Below are 24,683 nucleotides of genomic sequence, written 5' to 3'. Positions count from 1 at the left end.
AACAATCAGAAGCACTTCAACGTAACCGTAAAGTAAAATCGATGCTAATGAAAATATGATTCCCAAGCTGCAGCAATTACTCCACGCGCACCTTTTCCGTATCGATGCTCTACGATGCAGACTTTCATTATGCACGAGTTCTGGAAGCACCTGAGCGCGCGTTTAATGGCCTCTAATCCATATTCCTTGCCTAAGAAATCTTCTCGCCTTGATTGCAGATCCTGGGCGACGAATTCGATAAGGCGCGTGCGAATTTCGCCATCGAACTGCTAAATATTTGAATAAAGCCTTACCGCTTCAAATTAGTCCGATGTTAGAGCTGATTTTTCATCGAGAAAATAGTAAAACAGATGCTACAGTAGGCATATTTTACTAATTTTATTATCACGATATTTAGGCTGACTGATTTATCGAAATGAAGACTTGTGTAGCGTACATGATTAAACGATAACCGAAATGTTTCACAAAGTTCGGATGCTCTCTGAGGATTCACGGAGAGCACTTTCTGCTCTGACAATCTGATAAAGTTTCGTACTTTTTCATACTTCTTATTCTATACATTCATAAACATAATTTTCTTTATTACATATAGATAGCATTTTATTAGCGATACGATAAGAACGGAGACTCTTCGGTGTTTTTCAGTTTAGACTAAGAACTTTTTGTGTTTGTTTCTCCTTAAAAAGGTTTCTTAAAGCGATCTCGTAATATATATTACGTTTATATCGATTGTCAAAAATGTTTTACGTTCTCTTTCCTTTTTTTGTGATAATTTTCCATTGGTTTGATTTGTGTCATTGATTTAGAAAGAAGAAAACAGGTATATCATGAAGGAAGCTGAATCAAATATACAGGAGATGTATATTGATTCGGTGTTCGTGGGAAATAAGCCAGTGTCTTGTGCATCTTTCTGATTGAAGTTCTTGTTTCTTAACAAACTTTAACATACTTTCGATAGGATAAATGTAGCACCATGGAAACTGTGTCAGCGGTGACTCAGTACGAGCATGTCTCGTACTAAGCCACGGCAATTCGTTTGCTCCTGTTTTACAGATAGCGGCAGCGGCATGAATGCACGAGACTGGTTACGAAGTGCCATTTGCAGAGTGCCGCGCGATCTCGTATGGTTCGTCAAGATCGCGCCCAATAATTATCAAACTTTGTGTATGCAGCTATAGTGTAATAGATAAAACGAAGGGACGAGTTGATTGGAGGACAGAAAACAGAGAGACAGAGTGACAATATATAATATACATATATATATTACGCGTAACGTAGCAAGTGAACGAATCATAGTGTACAATTTGATCGACGTGTGAAAAGTGAACAGTAGGAGGTAAAAAGTACAAGTAAAGAAAGAAACAGAAAAGGACAATCAACATGGGAATCGATAACAGTGCATCGAATTACCGTAGTTTGATCATGTCGAAAGTTTGCGCTGGATGCATTGAAGTGTCGATCATGTTCCTTTTCGGGCCACAGGCAACGCTGTAATTCTGTTTTCATTCGAGTCGCACAGTATGCATGATGAATCGCCTCAGGGATCATCGACAGCCTAAATATCATACTTGGAGGTTCGTCGAAACATAGGAGACACGAGGTCGACTCGACGTATTGCGTCATAAAAACGCAAACTTAGATGAAAATGGATTCGACGAAGCTGGGTGGGCCAGCCCCAACCAGCCCAAGGGCACACTCGCCAGCCCTACCGGCCTACAGCAGTACCACCACGGATGGCAACATCGATTACATAATCGGAGACTATATGGAGAGACTCGGCACGAGATTGAACACATTGGAGAACGAGCTGAGGTACGCCTGGAGGGCGTTAGACCTGCTCAGTCAGGAATACATCAAGATGTGGGAGAGGCTAGAGAAGTTAGAGGGCCTCTTGTACGAACAACAAACGGTGATCAGTCAATTGATCGAATTCTACGCGAGCGGTGGCACTCACGAGACTGCCAACGTGGTGGTGGAGGAGACATTGGCCAATCAACAGAGCACCGTTGGCGAGTTGGACGCGATCGCGAAGAGTATAGGCGCCACCATGGGTATAGAGGAGACGAACGCGATAAGAGAGAAATTAGCTCAGCAGGAGATTGCGAGAATGCACGGACTCACGCAGGACAGCTCAACCGCTGCCGCGGTAGTTACCGACATGCATAGGAACGTGAGGAACCTGGACACTCTGGAGACTCTCGCGGAAGAGAGTAACATTCCAGACGAGGCGTTCTACAGAAGCTTGAACAACGCGTACAGGGAGGATTTAATTTGCGGCGACACGTCCAGACCAACGTCGCAATTGGGTATGATCTGGGAAGAGGCGGAGGATGAGGATGTGAATGGAAAGAAAGAGGCGGAGTCGAACATGTTCGACAAAGCTATGACCAAGGAGAAGGAACTCGAGGAATTGACTACGAAACCAACGAAGGAAGAAATTCAGGAATCAGTGACGAAAAAGGAAGACGAAGCGGACGAGGACGAGGGCGAAGTATTTAGCGCAGCTGATTACAAAAGTTATCGTGGCAATACGCCTTGTGTCAGCGAACAAGATCTGGCCCAGCTCTCCAGACTCAGTTCCATCGACCAAGTCGCTCTGGAAAAATTACACGAACTGGATAGGTTGACCAATAAATTACAAAAGGACTCTCAGAACTTGATAGAGTTACAGTCGAAATTAATGGACTCTCCGAAACGACAATATAGTTCCGAAGCTGAAGCTAAACTGGCGGAAGAAGCGAGTAGTATAGACGAACAGCTAAGAAAGATTTACGCCGAAACCGATGTCGACAGTTGGACCTTCTCGAAAAGTCCCGGATCGACCGGTCGATCGATCTCCAGAGTGAGTACCGATAGCGGTCTAGCCACTGACGGTGACTTCACAACCCGATCAATTTCGCCAAGGCTTACGTCCACGTCCAGAACGAACTTAGATTCCATTTCGAGTACTTACACTCCACCCAGGCTAGGTGGCTATGCAACAACTGTACGAGAAAAGAGTCCAGAGCCAGTGATCCAGTTGCCTATTGACGTCGGTAGCTTCGCCAAAGGTTACGCGGAGAACAAAGAACTGACCGATCTCATGGCCGAAAGCTTCGCGGCTGTCACCTGCGCCTCTCCCACCATTTACAGCACCACTACTGACAAAATCCCATCTCCTACTCACTCTGCGGGAAGCGTCCATAGTGTCCATAGCGTCCACAGTGTGCAGAGTCTTCGAACCAGGCAGGACGGTTACTTCGGTAGCACTGCTCGACTAAATTTGGAATTCCAGGAAAGTAGAACGCCTCCAAGTCCGTCACCCAGCTCGCCACCTCCGCCAGCTCCTCGAGACTCAGCCGAGCCTTTCCTGATGCCAGGACCCGATCAGAGGGATGCCGAAACAAAACGACCTCAGAGTCCCACGTTTTTGAGGAGCACGGAGAAGCTGGTTTCGCTGGAACAAGGTCGCCTAAGTCCACGAACTCCTCACTCGCCTAAGTCGCCACGAGTCTCGCCTAAGCACACAGCCAAGCCAAGCGTGGCCAACATCGTTGCAGCCAAGTCTGATTCCGGCCTATCTTCGATGAGTGGGTGGAGCAGCCTGGACAAGTCGCCGAGTTCGCCAAAAAGTTCAATCACCAAGATGCTCACTTCGTATTCGGTAGATCATCCCAGATCAACTTTAATCCCAAGTACAACGACGGTCAGATCTGCCAGTCCAATTCCACCTCTTCCGGAAACCACAACCTCGGTCATTACGCAGGAACCGCTGTACGATACGCCGGAAGGAAGAGACGCTTTCACGAGTACTACCACCGCCACATATACCGTTACGAGCCACTCCTACACCGCGGCCATGAATCATTTGTCAGGCTACACGTCGATAAAGACACCGACCACCAAAGAGGAGTACAGTTTTGTGCCTCCTCCAGCACCCATCGCGACCACTTGTCAGAGTCCAAAGAAACGAGGTCGCCAGCAAACTTTACAGCATACTTACGACACCGTACCGCCTGGAACCACGATCGACTATGTGTATAGGTCTGAGCAACCTGCCATTTATTCGGTAGCTGGAAGCAATCGACAACAGGCCATCACGAGTGTCTATACCAGTAGCGCTGGGGGCTATGGTCCGAAAACTACGACCACTGCTTACTATCCAGATGCAATGGACCAGTATAACAGTTACCAGGATAATTATAGTGCTGTTCAATATCCGGAATCGGCCGCTGTAGGAGGTCACCTGAAGAAACCTTCACGAGGCAGCGCGTACACTGACGGAATGACAAACCACGAAGGGTACAAAGCCGCGATGTATCGCACAATGTTCCCCACGGGGAATATCACGGACGCGCTATCTTATTATCCAACTAGCGCGAATCTGCCGCGAACGGAGACGAACGAGACTTCGTGGCTGAATTCGATGGAAGACCAGATACCTCACGATTCGACGTCGTCCAGTATCAGATCGCTAACATCGGACGGTAGCTATGCCCAAAGCCCGTACACCGATAGAAGATATCCTCAGCCACCGACGTATCAGGCGCATCAGTATCATCACACGTATGCGAATCAGAACTATCCACAAGCTTATCAGCAACAGTACCAGCCATACAGTCAAAGGTTGAGTAGTTCCGAAAGCGCACAACTTACGGATGGATATCAGAGACAACGGCAACGAGAACATCAATACATTCAAGATCACGAAACAGGAAGAATGCCTATTGATCAAACGCAACATCAGCAAGAATATTACGATGCCTCGAGCGTGATAGTATCTCAATCAGGGTATATTAGTATTGCGTCGAATTTGAAAGACCACGAGATAGAAAATGCGAAAGCTGGCAAGAAGATAAAACGCGGTTCGTCCTTAAAAAACGCGATGAGCTCCATGAGCAACTGGTTGCCTGATTTACACTTGAGCAAACGACACAGGAGTCACTCGTTACCTGGCGGAGTGAGGAGGGAAGACTTGGATATGTCGCAGGAGCAACAGCAGAGGCTTCCGCAGGAAGCAGGTATGACAAGAGGTCGTGGTAGAGGCCAGGCAGCCAGGAAAAAGAAGAAACATACTTTGGTGTCCACTGTATCCGGAATTCTTCAGAAGGCCAAAAGACGAAATCATCAATCTCAATCTTTATCGGATCCTGAACAGTCCGAGACCGAATGGAGCAGTGGTAGACAGAGTGGTCTGTCAGAGGACGAAGACAGCGTGATGTCGGACGTAAATCAAGAACCTCCATTCTTTGCCAAGGTAAAGACAACTAGCACGAAACGTAAACAAGTGCCCCAGCCAGTTCCTCAGCAACAGCAACCGACAACTCAGCCATTACCTCTGCAACAGAAAGAATATATACAACAACAACAGCAACAGCAAGCTCTCCAGCAACAAATTCAACAGCATCAGGAACAGTTACAACAGCAAGCTCTTCAAGACGGTTGGGCCAAAGAGAAAGATCAAAAGAAGGATGTGGATCACGAACTTCCTGAACAGATCAGTGGCTTCGAGGAAGAAACATCTGGGAAGAGCACAGGTTCTGGTTCTGGCGGTTCATCGATATTTCAAACTGTCGGGGACATTAAACGATCCGCTGGTAGCTCCGACGAAGCTCCCAACGAAAAGGCTCCGAAACTTCCTCCTGTGACTCTGATGGGCGGTGCAAGTATGGAATTTGCGGTGTCTAGAGCATTAGGCAAGTATCGTCAGAGACAATCCTCCACGGTCTCTGATGAACAACCTCCCAGTGAAGAGGGTAGCACCGAGAAGAAGTCCGACGAAGGCACCGTTCAAACTCTGGAAACAAGCTTTGAGTACCCGGAAGATATGTCGGAGAAAAGCGAGAGGAGCGAGAAATCTAGCAGCACCAGGCTTCCCGAGTTGGTAACCAGCATATCGGAGGAGGCTCCACCGTCGGAAGGAAGCCCATCCGCGTCAAGCACGAAGGGTCAAACGTCAGGCAGTCGATTCCTGCCACGGCATCAGCAGTCCCTCGAAATTCCATGGACCGGTTCAAGACCGGGTGAATTGGACGAGGATAACCGAAGCACGCATTCCTATCGAAGTACGTCGAGGGTCTCATCCAGGCGGCAAAGTACGGAGGACTCGATCGACTCCGAGGACGAGTGGTACCGATACGAGTTGAGGAAGCTCGAGGAACTTGAGAGGCAATCGCAGATAGAGGTAGAGATGGGCGAGGTGCTGGTAGAGGAACCGGAGGAAACTGATCAGTACCAACCAGACGAAACGGTAAAGGAGAAGATGTCTTTTGTCTTGAGAGAGCTGAAGATGAAGGCTGGCACTATATCGAAAGAGCAGGCGAAGGAAGATAAAGAAGAGCTACGAACGAGTAAGATTAACGGAACGATGGCGAAGGATCGTCGAATCGAGGAACGAGATAGGTATCGAGACGAGAAACCTATTCCAAAGCGAAAATCTGCGGAAAGTATCGAAGCGGTGTTTGCGAGGGTGACCGATTATCATACTTGGGCGCACGAAGAGGAAATTAAGAAAGAGAAACTGTCCTCTGCTATGGAAGAAGGTTCCTCTGGAGAAACTTCCGGTCCTGATAGTCCCGTCCAATCGATGGACGAGGAGGAAGAAGAAGAACTGCCGAAAGACGTCGACGAACAACCGTCGAGGCGCAGTTCGAGCGGCTCGACTTTTCGACACGGCGAAAAAATCCATCCTGGCTCTGAACCAATCTCTCGAGAAGGTAGCGTAAGTGTACCGCCTAGCGAGGTGTCTGTCAGCATCCCGGGTGCTTGGGATTCAGAGAGCACTGTCCTCGAAGGCCTCGAGCGTGACGGAGCTGGTAGCGCAGAAACGGCTACCACGGCGACTTTGAGCCTGCCGAAAATCAAAATTGATTCCTCATCCTGCGGTAGCTCGGATGTGACGTTAAAAGAGGGCCAGGTGAGTCCTGGTCCACCTGGATCAAAGTGGAAGTTGCTGAAAGCATTGAAAGAACGAAAGGCGGAGGAGAAGCTGAAAGAAGTCGAGGATTCCAAGGAGACCACCATTTCTCAGGGACCCACAGCAGTGAGTATAATGATAAAGTGAGGACACGAAAATCTTTGTAAGGCGTACTCGAGATTCGGAGATTGGGTCAAGTCGTAGGATTAAGTAATTTATAAAATCTGATTTAGCATTGTCGTGATTGGGTTATATTGTGTTCTAGTAATATAGGTTTTTCGGCATATTCTATGCGCAGGATGTTAATGGCTGACGAAATGTAACTTTCATTATTAATGTAAAAACACTTTCTAAAAATTAGAACTTGTTATCATTCGCACAATATGTATCGTACAATATGTTCTTTTTTTTCACGAACTTTGTTTTTCGAAGTCTCATATTCGTTTAATATGTTGAATTATAATACACGCACTAATCTTTTTCATATCGGCAGATAAAATGAATGTTAAAAATATATCGAAGAATCTTTTAACATCCTGCACAGAATTCGACAAGGAACCGAGTGACATAAGTCTAGAGAAACGACTCACAAGTATTAATTTTATACATCATTATGAAAAAAAAACACAATTTAGCTGTAAAACGTAGAAAAGAACCAAGTGTAATACAATCACAAACTTATATCACTCGACTTCTACCAGTAAGAAAACACCATTTCCTTGAAGTTATCTTAACAGTTCAATACCAGTGACCATACAACCAGATACAATTATTATCAGGACATTTTCCAATGCTTCTTTTCGCTAGCGAGTGTCGAGTACGTTGTACGCGTACAAATGGACTGTAAAGCGAAGCAACCTACGAATTTAAGCACGATTTCGCGCGTAACGTGTAACCATATGTGTGGTGCCATCCGATATGGCGCATCCAGTCAATACTAATGTAATACGATACTACGATAGAAGAAAGCGGGAGTGAAGCTTTGCCGGGCGTAAATCACGTCCCCGTGGTCCATTTTCGCGTCGATCGCGAAAATAAAGACCGAGATAGACGCGCAGGACCGAATTACGAACTTCGATATAATAAACGACATAATGAACTATGGTACTAGTCAATTCAGCAAGTGCAACGTCACTGACGCTTGGCCAAGCAATATACTTGTAGGTGATGAGAATTTTGGGTGCACGAATCCAAATGCAGATCGATCGGTGATCGTGATCGACGATTCGATCGATTTCGAGGCCGCCGTTTAAAAATTACGACAAGTAACTATCGCAAAACGGCGGACGCATCGAATGCTAAAATAAACGAGGCTTACACTTAATTAAAATAGATCATAGGTATAATTAGATGGTGCTTGAATAATCGATACGCTTTAAGGTAGTATTAGTAGGAGCCGCGTGCCTGCGCGGTCTGACGAGGGAATTCGCGAGACGAGGCTAAGTATTATTCGGTCAATTAACGTTTCCCCAATACATGCAGGGGAACGACAAGTCTTTCATAGGTTCCCACAATGAACGAAGTCACGCTCGATTTTCCGCCCGCATTCACGCACACGCAATTCGATATTATAACATAGCGCGTAAATAAAAAGATATGCGAAACAGTGTGCATTTGTACTTAAAATGTATTAGAATCACACGGAAGACGGAAGGCTTCCTTAAGATACTTGTAGCGTTTATCGATGCAAGTGATGTATTTACAAGTCACGAGATTCTAATCTATCGATACATCTGGACGATTAAGTTAATCTTATACAGTGGCTACCAAAATTGTACTATCTTAAAAATATTAATTTTTTACGTTCAATGTTAATCGATGATTCAATTGTTACGTGACCAATGATCGACTGCGTCGTTTGAAAGACTTGCAGAAGAAAGTGATACAAGTGACAAAATTTTCAAGTTAAGAAAATCGTAAATCAAAGTTTAGTACAAAAGCTTCTACGTATCGACACATATTAGGTATAAAGAAGTATTTAAACCATTCCTTTTATATATCATACGTATCGATTCTTTTGTTAATTTCATTCAGTTTTTAACGATAGTTATTACAAAGTGTAGCTAATTGTTACGTTTGTTACTATATTTGAATTCCAAAATAGATTCAACAGATTGTATTTTTAAGAAATTGTACAATTTCATTAGCCACTACTATAGTCGACCATCGAACATAGTATTTAAGAAACTTCTACTCTAACACGTTCATCTTCGGCATCGACCTACGTCAGGTTTAGTAACGGAATTAAAGTGACTTAAAGAACTTGGAGTAACTAACAAGTAACTATGTGCTTCTTCCGAATTAAATCGCACGAATTTCTGAATAGTGCGCGCTGAAAGCACAAGCTCTTACAACGTTAAGGGTAGTTTATCGAGAAAAATGTTCGAAAATAGAAACGGTGGGAAGCAAATCGCGCAGGCACGATTGAAAAAGAAAAAGGAAAGAATCTCGCTCATCTCATGCACATCGAAATCAATCGCTTCCGAGAAGGCGTGAAGGAACGAATAGGAGCGAAAAGGAAAATGGATTCACCAATCACCGATATTTCGATTCACGGGGAACACGATGATATTTGTCTGATCGACGATAGTTTCGCCAGGGAAACATGGATTCCGTGATTCGTATCCAACCATTTATCGATCCCGCGAAAGCAATAAAAAGCAACGCTGACGTAATTCCAACTTATTCTGGATTTGCCTGGGGAATTGACATTTCAATTAATAATACGTGCAATTTAAAGAGCAACAAAAAGTAATTATTCTTTCTGGGGAACTTTAGTAAAGTATCTGGAAACGTTCTATTTGTTGATAATTAGACGAGCTGTAAAATAATGTTCGCTCATTCTGAATATAATTCTGAATATAATTTGAAATTTTAATATAAAGAAGGCGAAATTTAATAGGAATCATTGAAATTTTATTGCGCTTAGAATAATTGTGCGTATAATTGTAGAACTGTCTGAAAGACTGTTAATTATAATTTTGCGATATATAAACGATGCATGCAGATATGAAAGTAAATTCGTTCATGAGTCTTATAGGTAATAGAAAAATTAATTTTTAAGAATAATTCTTTGTCGATGAGTTAGAAACGTTTAACTGCCCGAAAACCAAGAAATCTTGTAGAAAAAAAAGAAGACAAACGATGCAGAACATCTAAAGATTTCCAAGAAATCTCACTAATCACAATTTAACAGAATTTTCTTACTAAGGAAAAACCAACAGAAATCTTTTTACAAATACTAGCCATTCGATTTTCCTACGTTTTTTACAATTTTTATTACGTACAACATATCAACAGTTAAAAAAGAAAAGGTCCTGCCGAATTGTTTTTCAGAACATAAGTCTTTCTATAGAAATCCTATTTCTACTGTACCATACGAGTAATAACGTATGTCACGATTTATCTCAGAATTGCATTGAAATAACGTAACTTCGAATCTGTTCCGCTCTTCGATCTAATACGAAGGTAAAGTTCTCGTCGATCACGTGTTCCCCGCATTTTACAACACGGTATATTCCGTTTGGTAGAGCGTGAAAACGCAAAAGTCGATATCACGTCAACTCGCGTGACAAGATATTACGTGGACAATACATTACGTACTTCCTTCCGTTCTATTCTTCCCGCGCGTTGCACAAATGTCGCGAAATTAGAAAATTCAACGAGTTTCCATTTACGTTAATTCGAAGAAACTCGACGAGTGAATCTTTCTGTGAATATTTATACGATTAATCGTGGAGGGAAAACTTGTTTTTTTACACTTTGCTAATTTACACGTTTTATTCCTGATGGTTAAGGGTGTGTTCTATCGAAGATTCGCGATCAATGAGTAAAATTAACGATTGTTGTCGTGCATCTCGTAGTATTCGTAACTAGTGGACATTATATACGCTGATAGTACGATAGAAGATAATTAAACGCTCGATAGCTAAGCGATGCGGCACGTAGGTATATTCTTGAAACGGTTATCATAAAATGGGGTGTAATATAAGACCGTTGCATAGCTATTGGTATCTTTTGGAAAATATAATTAACGAAAAAATGTTTGCCACTTCTTCTTTTAGGAAGAAAATTGAAAATCGAATCAATTGACCAGAATTGAACGCTCTTACTTTTAAACATTTCTGAATTTTTTCCAATTTCTTGCAAATTCCACGAGCATAATACTCACTGTCAAGATGCATTCTGTTGTGATATCTATAAAAGAAGATTTCATTGAAATCTGAAACGAGAAACAGATATTTAGATTTCGAGTCGATGGTCTTATTATTCGAAATTTTTCTAAAACCTTGCTCGCTACTTGAATATACATTGCACCCACGATCTAGCACACGTTATTCCGCAACAATACGTCGATAGCGTGATTCAACAACCCCATAACAATCACTCTATTCTCGCTTCGTAGTCCGATATACCTACGTCACACGCTCGTAAACGATCGAACGAGAGCAGCTAAGATTCTGCTCGCATACCATTTCGATATCTCGAAACGATCGATCGCGTTCCGTGTACCGATAACCGTTCAACGCATAACACGAATCCGCAATAGTTTCATAATCGAACGGATAAAGCCAGAGACGCAAAAGCACGCCGATGCAACGATCATGAACTCGTGCAATCATACGAATGGTCGTACTACGAGACAATTCGACCACATTCGAACGTGCGTGCAGTGTAAATGCAATGAACGAACAGGCGTAACACACTCGCGTCGTACATACGTCCAAAGTATATGCTTCCGTATCTAAAGACTTCGCAGCCGTATAATACTCTTAATTAAGCTAGAAATTAATTGATCGTGCGTACGTACATTTGGTGTTAGTGTTTTAGGGAAGGAGGAAGAAAACCGGGCACTGTACCTGTTCGCGATTCCGGTTATCTTCAGGTGGGATTTCCTATAAGCGGCGAAAGTAAATGTCTAAGTCTAGATGTTATCGCCTAGATAAACGTCTAGACATTTTCGACTAGACGAAGTGTTCTTTTGTGTATTTGTTATTTAAGCTCTGCAGAACACAAACCGATCAATTGCAGTTTTGTAAATTTCTCAATTTCATTATCCGCATAGATAATTAGAACGTATAATTATAAACTTCTCAAAGCAACGAATAATTTATTTCCCTAAATTTATTTGCAGCAAGAAAATGACAAATATCCATACATTCCAAGGAAATAAAAAAGAAAAGATTAGAACATTGAACACATTTTTCATTACTTTTCAATCTATAGAGTTAATCAGTATAGCTTCTGAGTAAAACGAGGTTAGATATTTGCTTCTCTGAATTCTCACAATCTTTAATAAATTATTTTGCAACGCACTTTAGTATACTTTCATCCTCGTCGAAAAAAAGGAGAGGTTTCCTTCAGAATTTGAAAATCATTTATAGAAAAACAGAAGTATGCTTCTTCATTATATCGATATAAATGCGTCTGGCGCAGTTGCAAATCGTTTAGGAGTATGCTTTCTCAATGTATCATAATGCAAATATCTCATACTGGTAAGAAATGTGACGAACAGAATACACTCGCGGTTCGGAGTATACATTGACATACGAGAAACTATTGGGTTGAGTAATAGATTCGTCCATTTTTCACTGGTATATACACTTCGAAGAATATTGTATAAATTATTTGGAGAATGTGAAACTGTATTTGAACTTTTTCATGGGAAAGATATGAAGAAATAAGATAAATTACTCCTCGGTCAGACGGATCTCATATAAAGGTAGCAACATCAAAAGTGCTCTTTTATGAAAATACGAGTAAACTTACTACTCCGTCTGATATATGTATATAGTTCTCTCAACAAGCCAGATTTTTATAGAATTCTCCTTCCTTTTTTTATTACAAACCTCGACGCTTTTATATATAAGAAATTCACTTACGCAAAATTTGATAAGAACTGAACTTGGAATCTATCTTACTTCCCTGTATAACTGAAAATGATAGTTAGCGAGGGTTTGTGACTAAAAACAAAAAGGATGATTCGAAGAAAGTTCGTGAAAATAAATCGATCAAAATGGAAATAGAAACTTGGTCGAACTATCGCAGAAATCTCTGTGTTCGAACGCCGTGTGCAATTGAAAGCGTCCACGGTCATATTGCGACACAAATGCGAGAGTTAAAAGTCACTTGGAAATATACGAAAAAGTGTTCTTCGATGTATCATGATAAATCATCTCACACCGATGGAAAATCTCTGCGTTTGAACGACGCGTGAAACGGAAACTATCTCGACGCATAGGTGTGACGCTGATAAGAAATCCCACCTTTATCTAGAATAACGAGGCGATCGCGGAGTCGTGGCTCGGGATCTGACCAACAACCACGCGTTCTGTTTAATTAGTCAGAGCCTGGGAACACGTATCACGCTCGGTCGGCCGATCGATTCTTCTGGTAATTGGCGAATCGTGCCACTCGTGCCGGATGGCCGCCTGGTCTTTCGAGACGTGATTCGCCGGTGATGTCAATAGCAGCAAAAAGTCGGGAGAATTGTCGTGGCCCTCGTTCCAAAGCGATATTCGAGAGGAAAGGGAAATTGCGGTGAGATGGTTGGTGTATCCACGTGACTGGATAATTAGCAATCAGACCCTTCTGCGAAGGGTTGATTATCGAGGGGCGTTGTCGGCTATGGTCGTGTTAAATAGCAAATGGCTTGGTATAGGGAAAGGTCGTGTTGCCAGAAGGGACAAAGTTCATATTTAATAATAATAGGAACACAGGCTCGTACTGCAATTTGCGAAAGTTTTATACGAACTAGGTTATTGGTTTTATAAGGGTAGTTAAATATACCTTTTGGATATGATTCTACGTGTTATGTAAAAGAGATGATAATGGTATAGAGGATGGTGATGCATTTTTATGATTTTTCCTGCGCAACAGATTTCTTGATAATGCTGTAGTAGAATGACCTGACCTCGATTTAGGAGAATGCGTACCATGTGGGGAATTTTGTATGAAGTCACTTAGAACGAGCTAGGAGAAAAAGATGACAAGAAAGTCAGCTTTTAGCAGTAGGTACTAAGAAGAGAGCGAGGAGAATGTAAAAAGCGAAATAAGCAGAAAAATGATTAGTGTTAACACGATAAATCATGCGGAATAATAGTTAATATAAATTAATCGATATAAGAGTGAGGGTGAGAGGGCAGCTACTAATTGTTGGATTTAAATGCCTTTTCAGAAATGATATCAAAATTAACAAATACTGGACGTTTTACATCTAAGACTTTTGCATACTGTTGCATCAACTTAAGGAAAATTCCCTGTTTAAGGAACGGGTTCGAAATACACCAAATCTCTTTTCAAAGTTTATAGAAGATTCGATGCATTGTAGAAAGAGCTTTGTACAACGAGTAGAAGAAAATTTAGTGGGATTACGTTTTTAATAGAAAATTGACCTCCTTTTTATATAAATTTACATAATAAACTAAAGTAAACTTAAAAGATTTAATACTTATTCAACGAGTTACTAGAACACGATTCATTCTCGCTCTACTTACGATTTAATCATTCATACATTTCCTTTAATTTGTAAAATGTTTTTCTTCCAAAATTATGAAAAATGTATTTCCTAAACGTGACAACGTCATTTTAAGAAAAACAATATGAAAAATTAAAGCTGACTTTTTCGTGTTACAATATGATAATAATTCCTCGAGAAACAAGCTCCCCTCTGTGTTCCGTAAAGATCAGTCTATTATAAGTCAGTGTCAAAATATAGAAACCTACCACGTCAAACGAAACCAGAAACGGAAGCTTCGTATCGATAAATTTTCAATTAATCCATAGCCGTCGGTCTTATTGTTAACAGACTTTCAAAAACTAAAGTTTCTTTGTATCTAGTGCATTGTTCTACAGCAATTTTGTAATGCTTCTTTTTTCCATTCGGTATTGCTGTTGTACCGGCGCGGTGATTCGAGTACCTTTGATATTGACCAAGTATTTAATTGCCAGTAGTGTCTGTTTTTTCACTCGTGCTTTAGAAATACAATTTTTTCGTTTATTTCTCTAGGACTTATTTTTGCTGATTGCATTGTTCCATTAACTTTTTCCCATTCGATTCGATCGTTCCTTTTTTAAGAAATTGTAATTGTACGTGAAAGTTCTTTCGATTTATAAAAACGAAGCGAAACTTTTACCGATGTTTATTGGCGTTTTGTTTTTATGAAATATGTAGGACATTGAACAGGAAGCTGTTGAATTATTCTGGTGATGTACAGCTACCGTAGATTAAATGTCTTTCTACGAAGATTACTGTCGTTTTAGGATCATGCGATTACACGCTACATGATACACATCGTAATTGTTGAAAATTGGATCAGATAGGAGCATGAGAGGAGGCTTACGTGACATTCTATAAAACGAGTTAAAATAAAATTCTTTGGAATTTCCAATTACCTTCGTTATCTATGAATAAATAAAAGTTTCTCTTTCGAACGATGCCAATCGATTGGCGATAAAAATAACGTTGAAGCTGTAGAAATTAATTATTATAAAATAAATTACATTTCTCATAATCTTGAAAGAATCTCATTTTACGCGTGATCGTAAAATCAAATACCTTCGATAAAAGCCACGTTTAACGCTGGAATCCCATTTCTTCCGAAAGATGAGAAAAGAGAACGACTGCTTATTGCGAATTTATGGTTGCGAGGAACAAAGGACGTGATAGTTTCAAGATACGATCCCCTATGGTTCGAGATTTCATGCAGCTAACGTTCCTCGTTACTTTTTCTAATACAACGAAATTGCAGTTAGACGTGCGCTTAACAATTCTATGCTGCGACACGTGCCACTCATAGAAAACGTTCTTTCCGAAAGCAATAACAATAACCACGTGAAAGTGGCACAAGTGATTAAAAGGTAAAATGCATGTATTCTATTGCTTGGAACTCTTTAATGACGAGTTTAAATGATTGAACGTAGGTTGATTAAATGGGATTATTGGACAATTATTTACGTATTGCGAAATCCAAGTAATTCCAACTCAATAAGAGATCAATTTACAAGAAATTCAATATAGAGGGTGTTTTTATATGAAACATTTATCGTTACCATTACTAATTGGTACATTTTTTAATTTATTTCATCGCGTAATAGGAGATACAGGAAGGAAATTGTATGTAATTTAGAAAATTGAAAATTTTGAAACAAGAAATCACCATCTATTAATTCCATTTCTCATAATTGAATTCACTTGCAATTATCATTGTTGATCGTCGTGTCGTATCGTACTTAGATCTCAGAATTTCACAAACATAGAGAAAGTGAAAGAGAAAATCGAAATCGCTAGATTAAGATGAGAAACAATAAAATCAATTATTCGTAATGGCGAACAAAAAGCACAATTGCATATTTGCAATTCATGAGCAAAAATGAATTGTTTTCACGGAATTGCACATAAGGGGACAGACTCTTTATGATGTGAAAGTAACGCGAAATGCATTGGAACGAACGTTTAATCAAATAAGAAGAGATGAATCGGAGTTTCGAGGGAGTCTCCTCTGTATCTTCGAGCAGCCTATAAATACGTTTTATTCGACCGTGATCAAGGCGCCACGCATTAACCGACCTTTCCTTTGTTGAATTATTTCCAACAAAACGTAGAAGGACCGTGAGTTCTGTTTACATTTGTGGAACACACGACCATCTCCCTTTTGAAACGCTTTGTGAACGAGATCCAACGAACAAACACCCGGACCAATTGTGTACCATTTCTCACTTTTATATGAAACGAATTAAGGCGCAAGTAAGCAAGGATGAAGATCCAAACGAAACAAGAGATACGTACTCGCGTCTAGTGACGTTAACTGTGTATCTATATTGTACGATTCTAACGATCATGGATATTGTATATGCATATTGTCACGGTGTCATTGTGTCTAACACGTTCTTAGCGGTCTTTTTCCAGTTCAATACGAGGCTGAAATTATTCAAAGATTCCTTTGGATCTTCGTATCAGTCAATAACGTTTCCACATGATTCGATATTTCTATCAAGATGCTCCTACCAAAATTCAAATCAATGCAACAGAAAACTGTGTCTAAAAACAAACAGGGACATTAGACGTCCATGTCGATGGAGACGACGTTCGATCACGTGTTCGGCTTCCATTTAAGTCTCGAACTAGTTCTTGATTTTTCCATAAGAGAAGATCAATCAAAGACAAGAACGAGAAGTTTCTCCATGCCAATTCAGATTCGAAACACGCGAACGTTATTCGACGATGTGTACTCGTGAGTCCAGGTTCACAGGAATCTTCGAGTAGTTCGCGCAGCTTCTGGAACTTGCACTCTAAACGCGGGATCATCTTCGAAACTGAAAAATCGCGTGGTGTCGTTATACAAGTGCAGCGATCTCCGCGAGAGAAGATCGTCGGGGATCGATGAAGTAGAAAAATCGCGTCCAAGTAGGTCCATATTTCAGGCTGGCTCAGCTGATTAGGCACGCGATAGAGTTCCGTCTCGCGGGATATTCGCCTAATAAAAACCTAGTCTCTTCGGGTAGTGCGCGAGAAACTGGCAATCAATCTCGTGGACGAGTATCGTCGAAGATAAAATAAGAACTAAATATTTATTACTAATAGAACTAAAATAAATAAGCCACACGAGTGTCTAGCACGTAAGTATGACATCGATCTTAGTGATCAACTAGAGATTATAAAATCAATGTTGATTTATGCAAAGGTAGAACGAGTTACGTAAAAACGCTCGAATCCAGGAGACAGTAGTAAAATGCAGAGGACGGTAAAATACAGAGAACGGTATAACGTGGACAAGGGTTCACAGTGGAAACGCGACTAAAGTTCGAGAGTTTACCTCCGTAACCGAAGATCAAACCGCTTGTTACCGGCGAGCCTCGAACACTCGTGTAGCCTCGGCTTTGCTGTGGCTAAGGCCGCCATAAGGGTCATACTCGACGGATACTACTGTTAAGCTGCTTCGTTTCCGGCATGCGAAGCTTCTCGCGGAAAGCCCCGGTTGTTCTCTCACGGACGCGCGTAACTCGCACGCCCACGCGTTTCACGTGTATTGACTCACGCGCATACGAATACACACACACATACGTATACATACATACGCATACAAACAAGAACACACAAGTACATGCACACGTCAAAAGGTATATCTAAACACGTATTGTAATGGTATTATAGTCTACGCGGTAGTTTTGTGTCAATTAATAACGTAACGAAACCGTTTAGCCGTGTATTCTCCAGGGGGACAGAATATTACGTAGGGTAAGAAGCTTTCGTGTGATAACTGGCAAACGCGCGGCGAGGGAAACGTGTAGCTCGGGTTGCATCTCACTGGCTCATGCACGGAAGCGAGTCTAGAGGCATTGGGTTACGACAGGGGCAAACTTGTAGGGGAAAGAGTGAGAAAATGGTCGACATTGGTGGTATTGGTGATGTCGATCGTGATGTCTAAAAGGTTGTGTCCGGTTGCTTTCCGGGGAATGGAATGCGTAGGTACTCGAACCATCTAGTCAGGTGTCAGCTACGTGAAAATAATGTTACAGCTGCTTAGAATTGTTTTCCTTTCTCTCGTCTGTATTAATTTTTGCAGAGAAGCGTACGGTGTTTTGAAAGGGATGAATAAACATAGGACAGTGTTTATGTTACAAAATATAAGGGACGATATGATATAAGAAGCGTAGGTTTTAGGGAAAGGAAAACGAGATCGAGAGACGCTGATTCGATCTGTGCATTGCTGATATGTATTTAAAAGTTCCATCAGTTTCCTAATAGATAGTAATTTGAGATAGATATTTAGAGAAAAATGTTTTGATTCGTTTTGTTTATTTAATCTTCTCTGTATAATCCATTATCGCCTGAAATATTCCTGTCCTTCGTCGATTCAATTTTAAACGAGCGTTTTAAACGAATCTGCCAACTGAAATGAAATACTCACTTCGAAGCTATTTTATAATTATAAACAAAGAACCAAAAAGGGAGAACTGACTTAAAAGTAACCTTCTCTTAATCGAAACATCGTCAGAATTAAAGGATGAAAATAAATTTGAAGTAAAACAGAAAGATCAAAGAATAATTAGAGATAACCTGATAATTTTTTTCTATTTGCATTAATATCGGCGTTTTAATTGCAATAAAAAAACGGGGAATATAGTCCATTCAATTTAGTTGATGTTCGACTGAAAAAAGTAGATCAGACTTTATAAATGCTCTTGTTATGTCTTCATTTTAACTCCGCGTAGAGGAATTGTTTTACAGTTTAAGCAAATTGCTCGCGGCAAGAAAAAGTTTCTAAAGGAGTAACACATAATTAGACTCTGTTCTTAACTTTCTGGAGAACAGGGGCAAATTCGTTGGTTCAACGTAGATTTTCCGGTTAAGAAAGCAAGGAATGATGCATAACAGGAGCCTGAGAGCGGTAACGGTGTATAAAAAGAACTTAAAGAAATATGAAAAGAAAAAATAAAGAAACAGCTGGCAATTAAAAGTATCGTAACGTTTTTCTTGTTTTTGTCAGATGCGGTATTCCTCTGTCGCGTTTCACAATTAAACACGTGTCCAGAAAGACTCGTTCTAACACGTGGAACGATCAATGATTTAATATCCAATGAAGACATTAGTTTAAGAAAGTATACATTATGATTCATATTAAAAAATCAGATTGAACCATTCGTCGTTGAAAAACAATAGATAAGATAAAAATAAAGAAGAATTTAGAATTAACGTATATTAGAAACTAATTTTTATAAGAAAAAATTTACAGAAATAGCATAGCTCGTACATTTTTTAATCCAAATTAATTCATAAATTAGAGAAGCACACATTTATTTGAGTAGCTTCTTTAACATCCGTTAGACAAATCTATCGTAACAAAAATTACTCTGAAAATTTCATTTGCTTTGCATCATTATAATAGCGTTCCTATAGAAGGTTGCATTTCATAATTTTAAATCACTCACCGTTGCTTGTTCGTAGCACATCTATCACCTGTTCTTTCTAATTTCTCAGTACATCTCCATCAACAATGCTGCGCATCTATTGCAACGTCACCTTCGATAATCATCACCTTGCTCTCTACTACACTCGTACAACTGTAACAACTCGTTTGTCTCGAAGATCTCCGTTATTCCATCCAGTCTTCGTCGAAACTTTATAAAATTCATTACTTTACTGTCACAAATTGTCTTTTGAAACGTCGCGCACGCGCGTAAATGTTGATCGGTTTAATTTCAATTTTCGCAAACAAAGCACATGGTAAAAGGAAATATATTTCGCGGGTTAGCTCGTTCGTTCAAAGTTTCAGTGATCATGTAAATCCTTCTTTAATACTCGCACGACTCGTAAAAGGAGCGCATTTAACTTTGATCATTTATCACGGGACACCGGACCCACGTGTTTCTATGCAATTCACGACGAGCGAAATTATTGCACGCTACGACCTACATCATGCAGCCGGAAGTATGAACTTCAGGAGTTCTATTATCTCGGGGGTGGCGCGAATCATGCGAACAGCCTTGCGCTGCTATATTAAACTTCGATATTTTATGAGGTAGTGCTCGTTCAAATCGTTTATTCTTCCCAACTTCTCAGAGAGATACTTTTAACTTACTTCTGAACGTAAATTGTATTATTCCCTTTATTTTGTAATATCTGGGTGTTTTAATATCGTAATTCATTTTTGTTAAGATTTTAATGACACGTGCTCTGTTCGTAATAATTAATCCTTATTAAGATATTCAAAATTAATGTAGACACAAGTTAGGAATCGTAGAATTATATTTCCCTTTAAAAGTTTAAGAAATTTTTGCATGAGACATTGCGATCATAGATTTTTTTTAATAATGCAGTAATTGATTTTTATTCGTGTCTTAATGACGTTCTTTGTCCGTGCTAATTGACTCTGTTATTGAGAATTCATTAGCAAAGTGTAAATAATACTAAAAATGATTATTTCTCTGAAAAGTTTCACAAATTTTTATATTAAACTATCGGAGCTGTGTGTAGTGACGTACAATGTAACTTGTGCAAACACCGAGCATAGTAAAGTGTTAGTAAGTCATGAAATATTTATAAAGCTGTGTAGGATGTTGCAAAAGATCTCTTTTTGTAAAGTAGGGCACGATTTACATCCAGAAGCTCTAAATGAAATTGATTACGAACAACAGACTATAAAACTGACTTGATATAAAACCTAACAAATCTCGAGCATTCGGTAAATATCTTAATTCGAAAGCGCATCGGTTCGAAAAATGCAAAGCAACACAGCTTTTGTAGATGCGTAATTTTTACGAAGATGTCGACGGTATTTTGTACTATCAAGATTTCGAAACTCGAATTTTTCTACGTGTGTATTTGTAAAGATCTACTTGGAGTTTGTAATACAAACTTTGTATTCATATACACGATCCATTTTTGACTTTTGTACGCATGGATTTCAAATTTTGTACTGTCATACTTTCTCAATACCGAAGATATTTATTCGACGATTTGCCATTTTACCGTAGAAATTTTTCTACGACGGACTAAAAAACGTTTCCGGCATCTTTAAACGTCTTATTGCAGTACCTTTTTGGATGAGAACAGTTTTTAATGCTGCTCTTTGTTAGTAATTTATACATCTCATTAAATGAACAGACGAGTATTGAAATGGACGTGCAATAATTTATTCGTCGCTTTTAAGGCATAAAATGGAATCTTCTTCTTACATTTGACAATTTCAAATAAAAGAATTTTTCATTTCATTTCTTCAAATTATTTTTCACTATATTATATATATATATATATATATATATATATATATATAAATCTTATTTGATGATAAAGAGAAGATATAAAAGATCACAGCGTCTCACGATCGAAAGAAAAGCATACGAATATTATTTTCTAACTTGGCTGACTATTCCATAATCATATTCTACAGAAGAATTATAATTAACACGGCAGAAGTTTCGTCAATATTCTACATCTTACACCAACTGTTAACAGACTCCACTTGTTTGCTAACTTTTTTATAGACAAATCTTCCTTATAGCTTTTAAACGTATCAATTCGTCGAATTCTAAAGGCATCCGAGAACGGATGGCATTAAGCTTTATAGAAGTAAGATATAGCAAACTGTAGCCAGACAGAAACAAAAGCGAAAACAATAACGTGACATGAAATTTTAGTGGTATACAGTATTTTACAAATTTCGCTAGTCTAATAGCTGTGAGAATACGAGGATTAATCAACTTGTCGATGTTGGTCTTAAACTACTTAAACCACGCTAAAATAATTATACAATAATATACAGGGTGCTACATATATAGGAAAGTTATGTAACAGTATACCTATCTATATATTAGTCTCTATGATCCCATTTTGAACAAGTTCTACAAAAAACACTGTATCAACAAGTGTATAAATATATGCATATAAATATACTGCTGATAAGAAGATGAACATTCAAAAAATAAGCCGAGCATAGTAAACCAACAGTAAAATATCTACAAAAAATATATTATCTTTTATATCATAAAACTATTTGCCGTTATTTACGTATAATTTAAAACGCAAGAAATATTATAGTCTCCGATACAATCTGCAAGCACAAACAAGTAAACAATTTATTCTTATCTCTAGTAATAAATCCAAACTTGTAACTCTGTCAGTAATAACTCAATAGCTGATAATCATCTTACAAAGATGATCTCTGTCTATCGGAAAAACGATCACGCTACCCTAATTCATCCAATCCACTAAAACCCTTGATCACTGTAAGCAGGTCACACGCATTGTTACTCTTAACACATCTGAAAATCGCGCGAATCTCCATGAAAACATTATCGTCGAATCGATCAGCCGCGATTCACAGAAATATTGTATACGACTGAAATTTGTTGAGGCACGTTTGACATCATTAAGCCCGTGATGCAGCGTGGCCATTGAGCGTAAACGAGCGATCGCAGGCGCTCAATTGCACGCACGCGGATGGCTATCTTCTTGGCTGCATAAAACGGCTTATCGCCACAAATTTAACGACCGGTTAAGCCGACCGTTTTATTCGAAACGCTCGAGGATAAACCACAGCGTGAGCCGTGGGATGACTACCGGACTAGCACATGGGATCTGTAACTGGCTGCTCCACTAGCGCAATTAGCACAACCTATATCGCTATCGTTGCACGCGTACAGCTCGACATATCACAAATATGTACATGCGTATCACAGCGTTCTTGTTATCGCTGGGATACGGACAGGGTTCTTGCTTATCCGTGCTCCCCGTGTTCCATTCATTCCTTCGTGAATTCCTTCTTTCGTGAATCTTTCACGTGTACACACGACCGATTATTTATTTCACGTTAGGGTAGTTTGCGTTTCTCGTCGATTATGTTCATTGCTTGTATTGGTTCTTTGTTTTGAATTAATTATTTGGTCATGTTGCGTTTTTATCTACCGTAACTTTTTTAGACGATCCTTTTTTGTGTATTATTGTCTCGGCTTTCGGTTGTAGCTGACAGAATGGAGTTATTTCGACCGTTTCTCCATTTTGGATATCCCCAGGACTTTTTACCACTTTTAATACTACATTATTCTATCGTTTGGTTTTTGTCAATATCTTTCTTCAATATCTTTTTTAATTGATATTTTTAAATAATTCATTTTTCTTGTACTAATGGGAAATTTTTTGGTCAATATGTTGTTTGTTGGAAATTTTGTGTTGTTAAAAGTTCGATAATTTCTATCTAAATCTTCTTCGTGTTTTCTTTACCAGCTTATTCTTCCTTTATGATTCTATTACTTTACGATTGTCTTCTTCTTTTTACGCAACTTTGCATACTTTAGTCTTGTTCTAAAATTTCCACGAAATCTACGGTTCTACTTTGCTTGTTATTTTTCTTATTTTATATGTTTCTCCCAATAGGTGCAGTTTTTAAGCATTCGTGTCAGTTTTCTTTATCCGTAATCCCGTAATTTTCATTTATTATTTCACATTATCCCATAACTATTCTTCTCCCATTTATCTTCCCTTTAATCTTTCAATTACTTCCAATTCAATTACTTTTCTATCTCATCCGTTACTTCCTCTCTTACAACTTTCCTATTTTTCACCTTTCCATTGCTACAATCATATCACTTTTTCGTCAATATGGAGGAGTTAAGGTCATCGGATCGCGAATCGATCCAATTTTTCGTACATATGCATATCGATCATTGGGCTTGTTCGTAGTTTTCGCAGTTCGATCTTGAATGAAATGCAAATTATCCTGGAGCTGTTTGCTTCGCAAAATGCGGGAAGCTCTTCCATTGACGTGTTTGCAGCGCGTTATTCTCATACAGCTACGTGTTTACGCGTTAGTTGCATTAATTATAGTTACAACCGCGATGTGTAAATAAAACACCAATTCTGCGACCTCCTCGTTAGTATGTCACTGAAGCAGAGTTAAAACACGAATTTTAAATCGTAACTCGTTTCTGTTCTGATATACAATCAACCAGCAAAACGTTCTTTTCCATACTTATGATTTCATAAAATTTGGAATTGATTTAATGATCGTTCTTTTATTTTGTAACATCTAATTACGCGTTTTTGAACGGTTATATCCAAATTATACATTTCTATTGAGAGAAAGACGTTCAAACAATACAATTTCACAAGCACCGTCCATCGGAAAGCTACCGCCTATTTTGCGAAGCTTAATCTCCGTTATAATAAGACACGTAACCATAAAATTACTATGACCATCGAAAATTTGAAACATATCGACAAGAATATCAAATTGTTTCTAAAATAGACGAAAAACTTAATAAAACGATCTAATGCACTGCCATATTATAG

The 24,683-nt window shown here is 39.5% G+C and overlaps 1 protein-coding gene across 12 annotated transcripts in view; it reads left to right on the top strand.

Moving 5' to 3' along the window:
* The window catches only part of LOC132909895 (protein unc-13 homolog B), a 373,086-nt gene that overhangs the window by 247,877 nt on the left and 100,526 nt on the right, over positions 1-24,683 (top strand). For 6 of the 12 annotated variants that reach the window (XM_060965136.1, XM_060965157.1, XM_060965120.1 and 3 more), the window contains exon 3: positions 1,054-7,021. The exons of 5 other annotated variants lie outside the window; for them this stretch is intronic. In XM_060965136.1, the coding sequence (XP_060821119.1) occupies positions 1,640-7,021 (5,382 nt within the window). In that variant the 5' untranslated portion in view covers positions 1,054-1,639. The remainder of the gene's footprint in view (positions 1-1,053; positions 7,022-24,683) is intronic. One more of the 12 variants, XM_060965144.1, reaches the window with a different exon arrangement.

Source organism: Bombus pascuorum, chromosome 1 (genome assembly GCF_905332965.1).
Source record: "Bombus pascuorum chromosome 1, iyBomPasc1.1, whole genome shotgun sequence".
NCBI lineage: Eukaryota > Metazoa > Arthropoda > Insecta > Hymenoptera > Apidae > Bombus > Bombus pascuorum.
The sequence above is the reverse complement of the archived record's forward strand: the minus strand, read 5'-3'. Positions and strand labels throughout refer to the sequence as shown.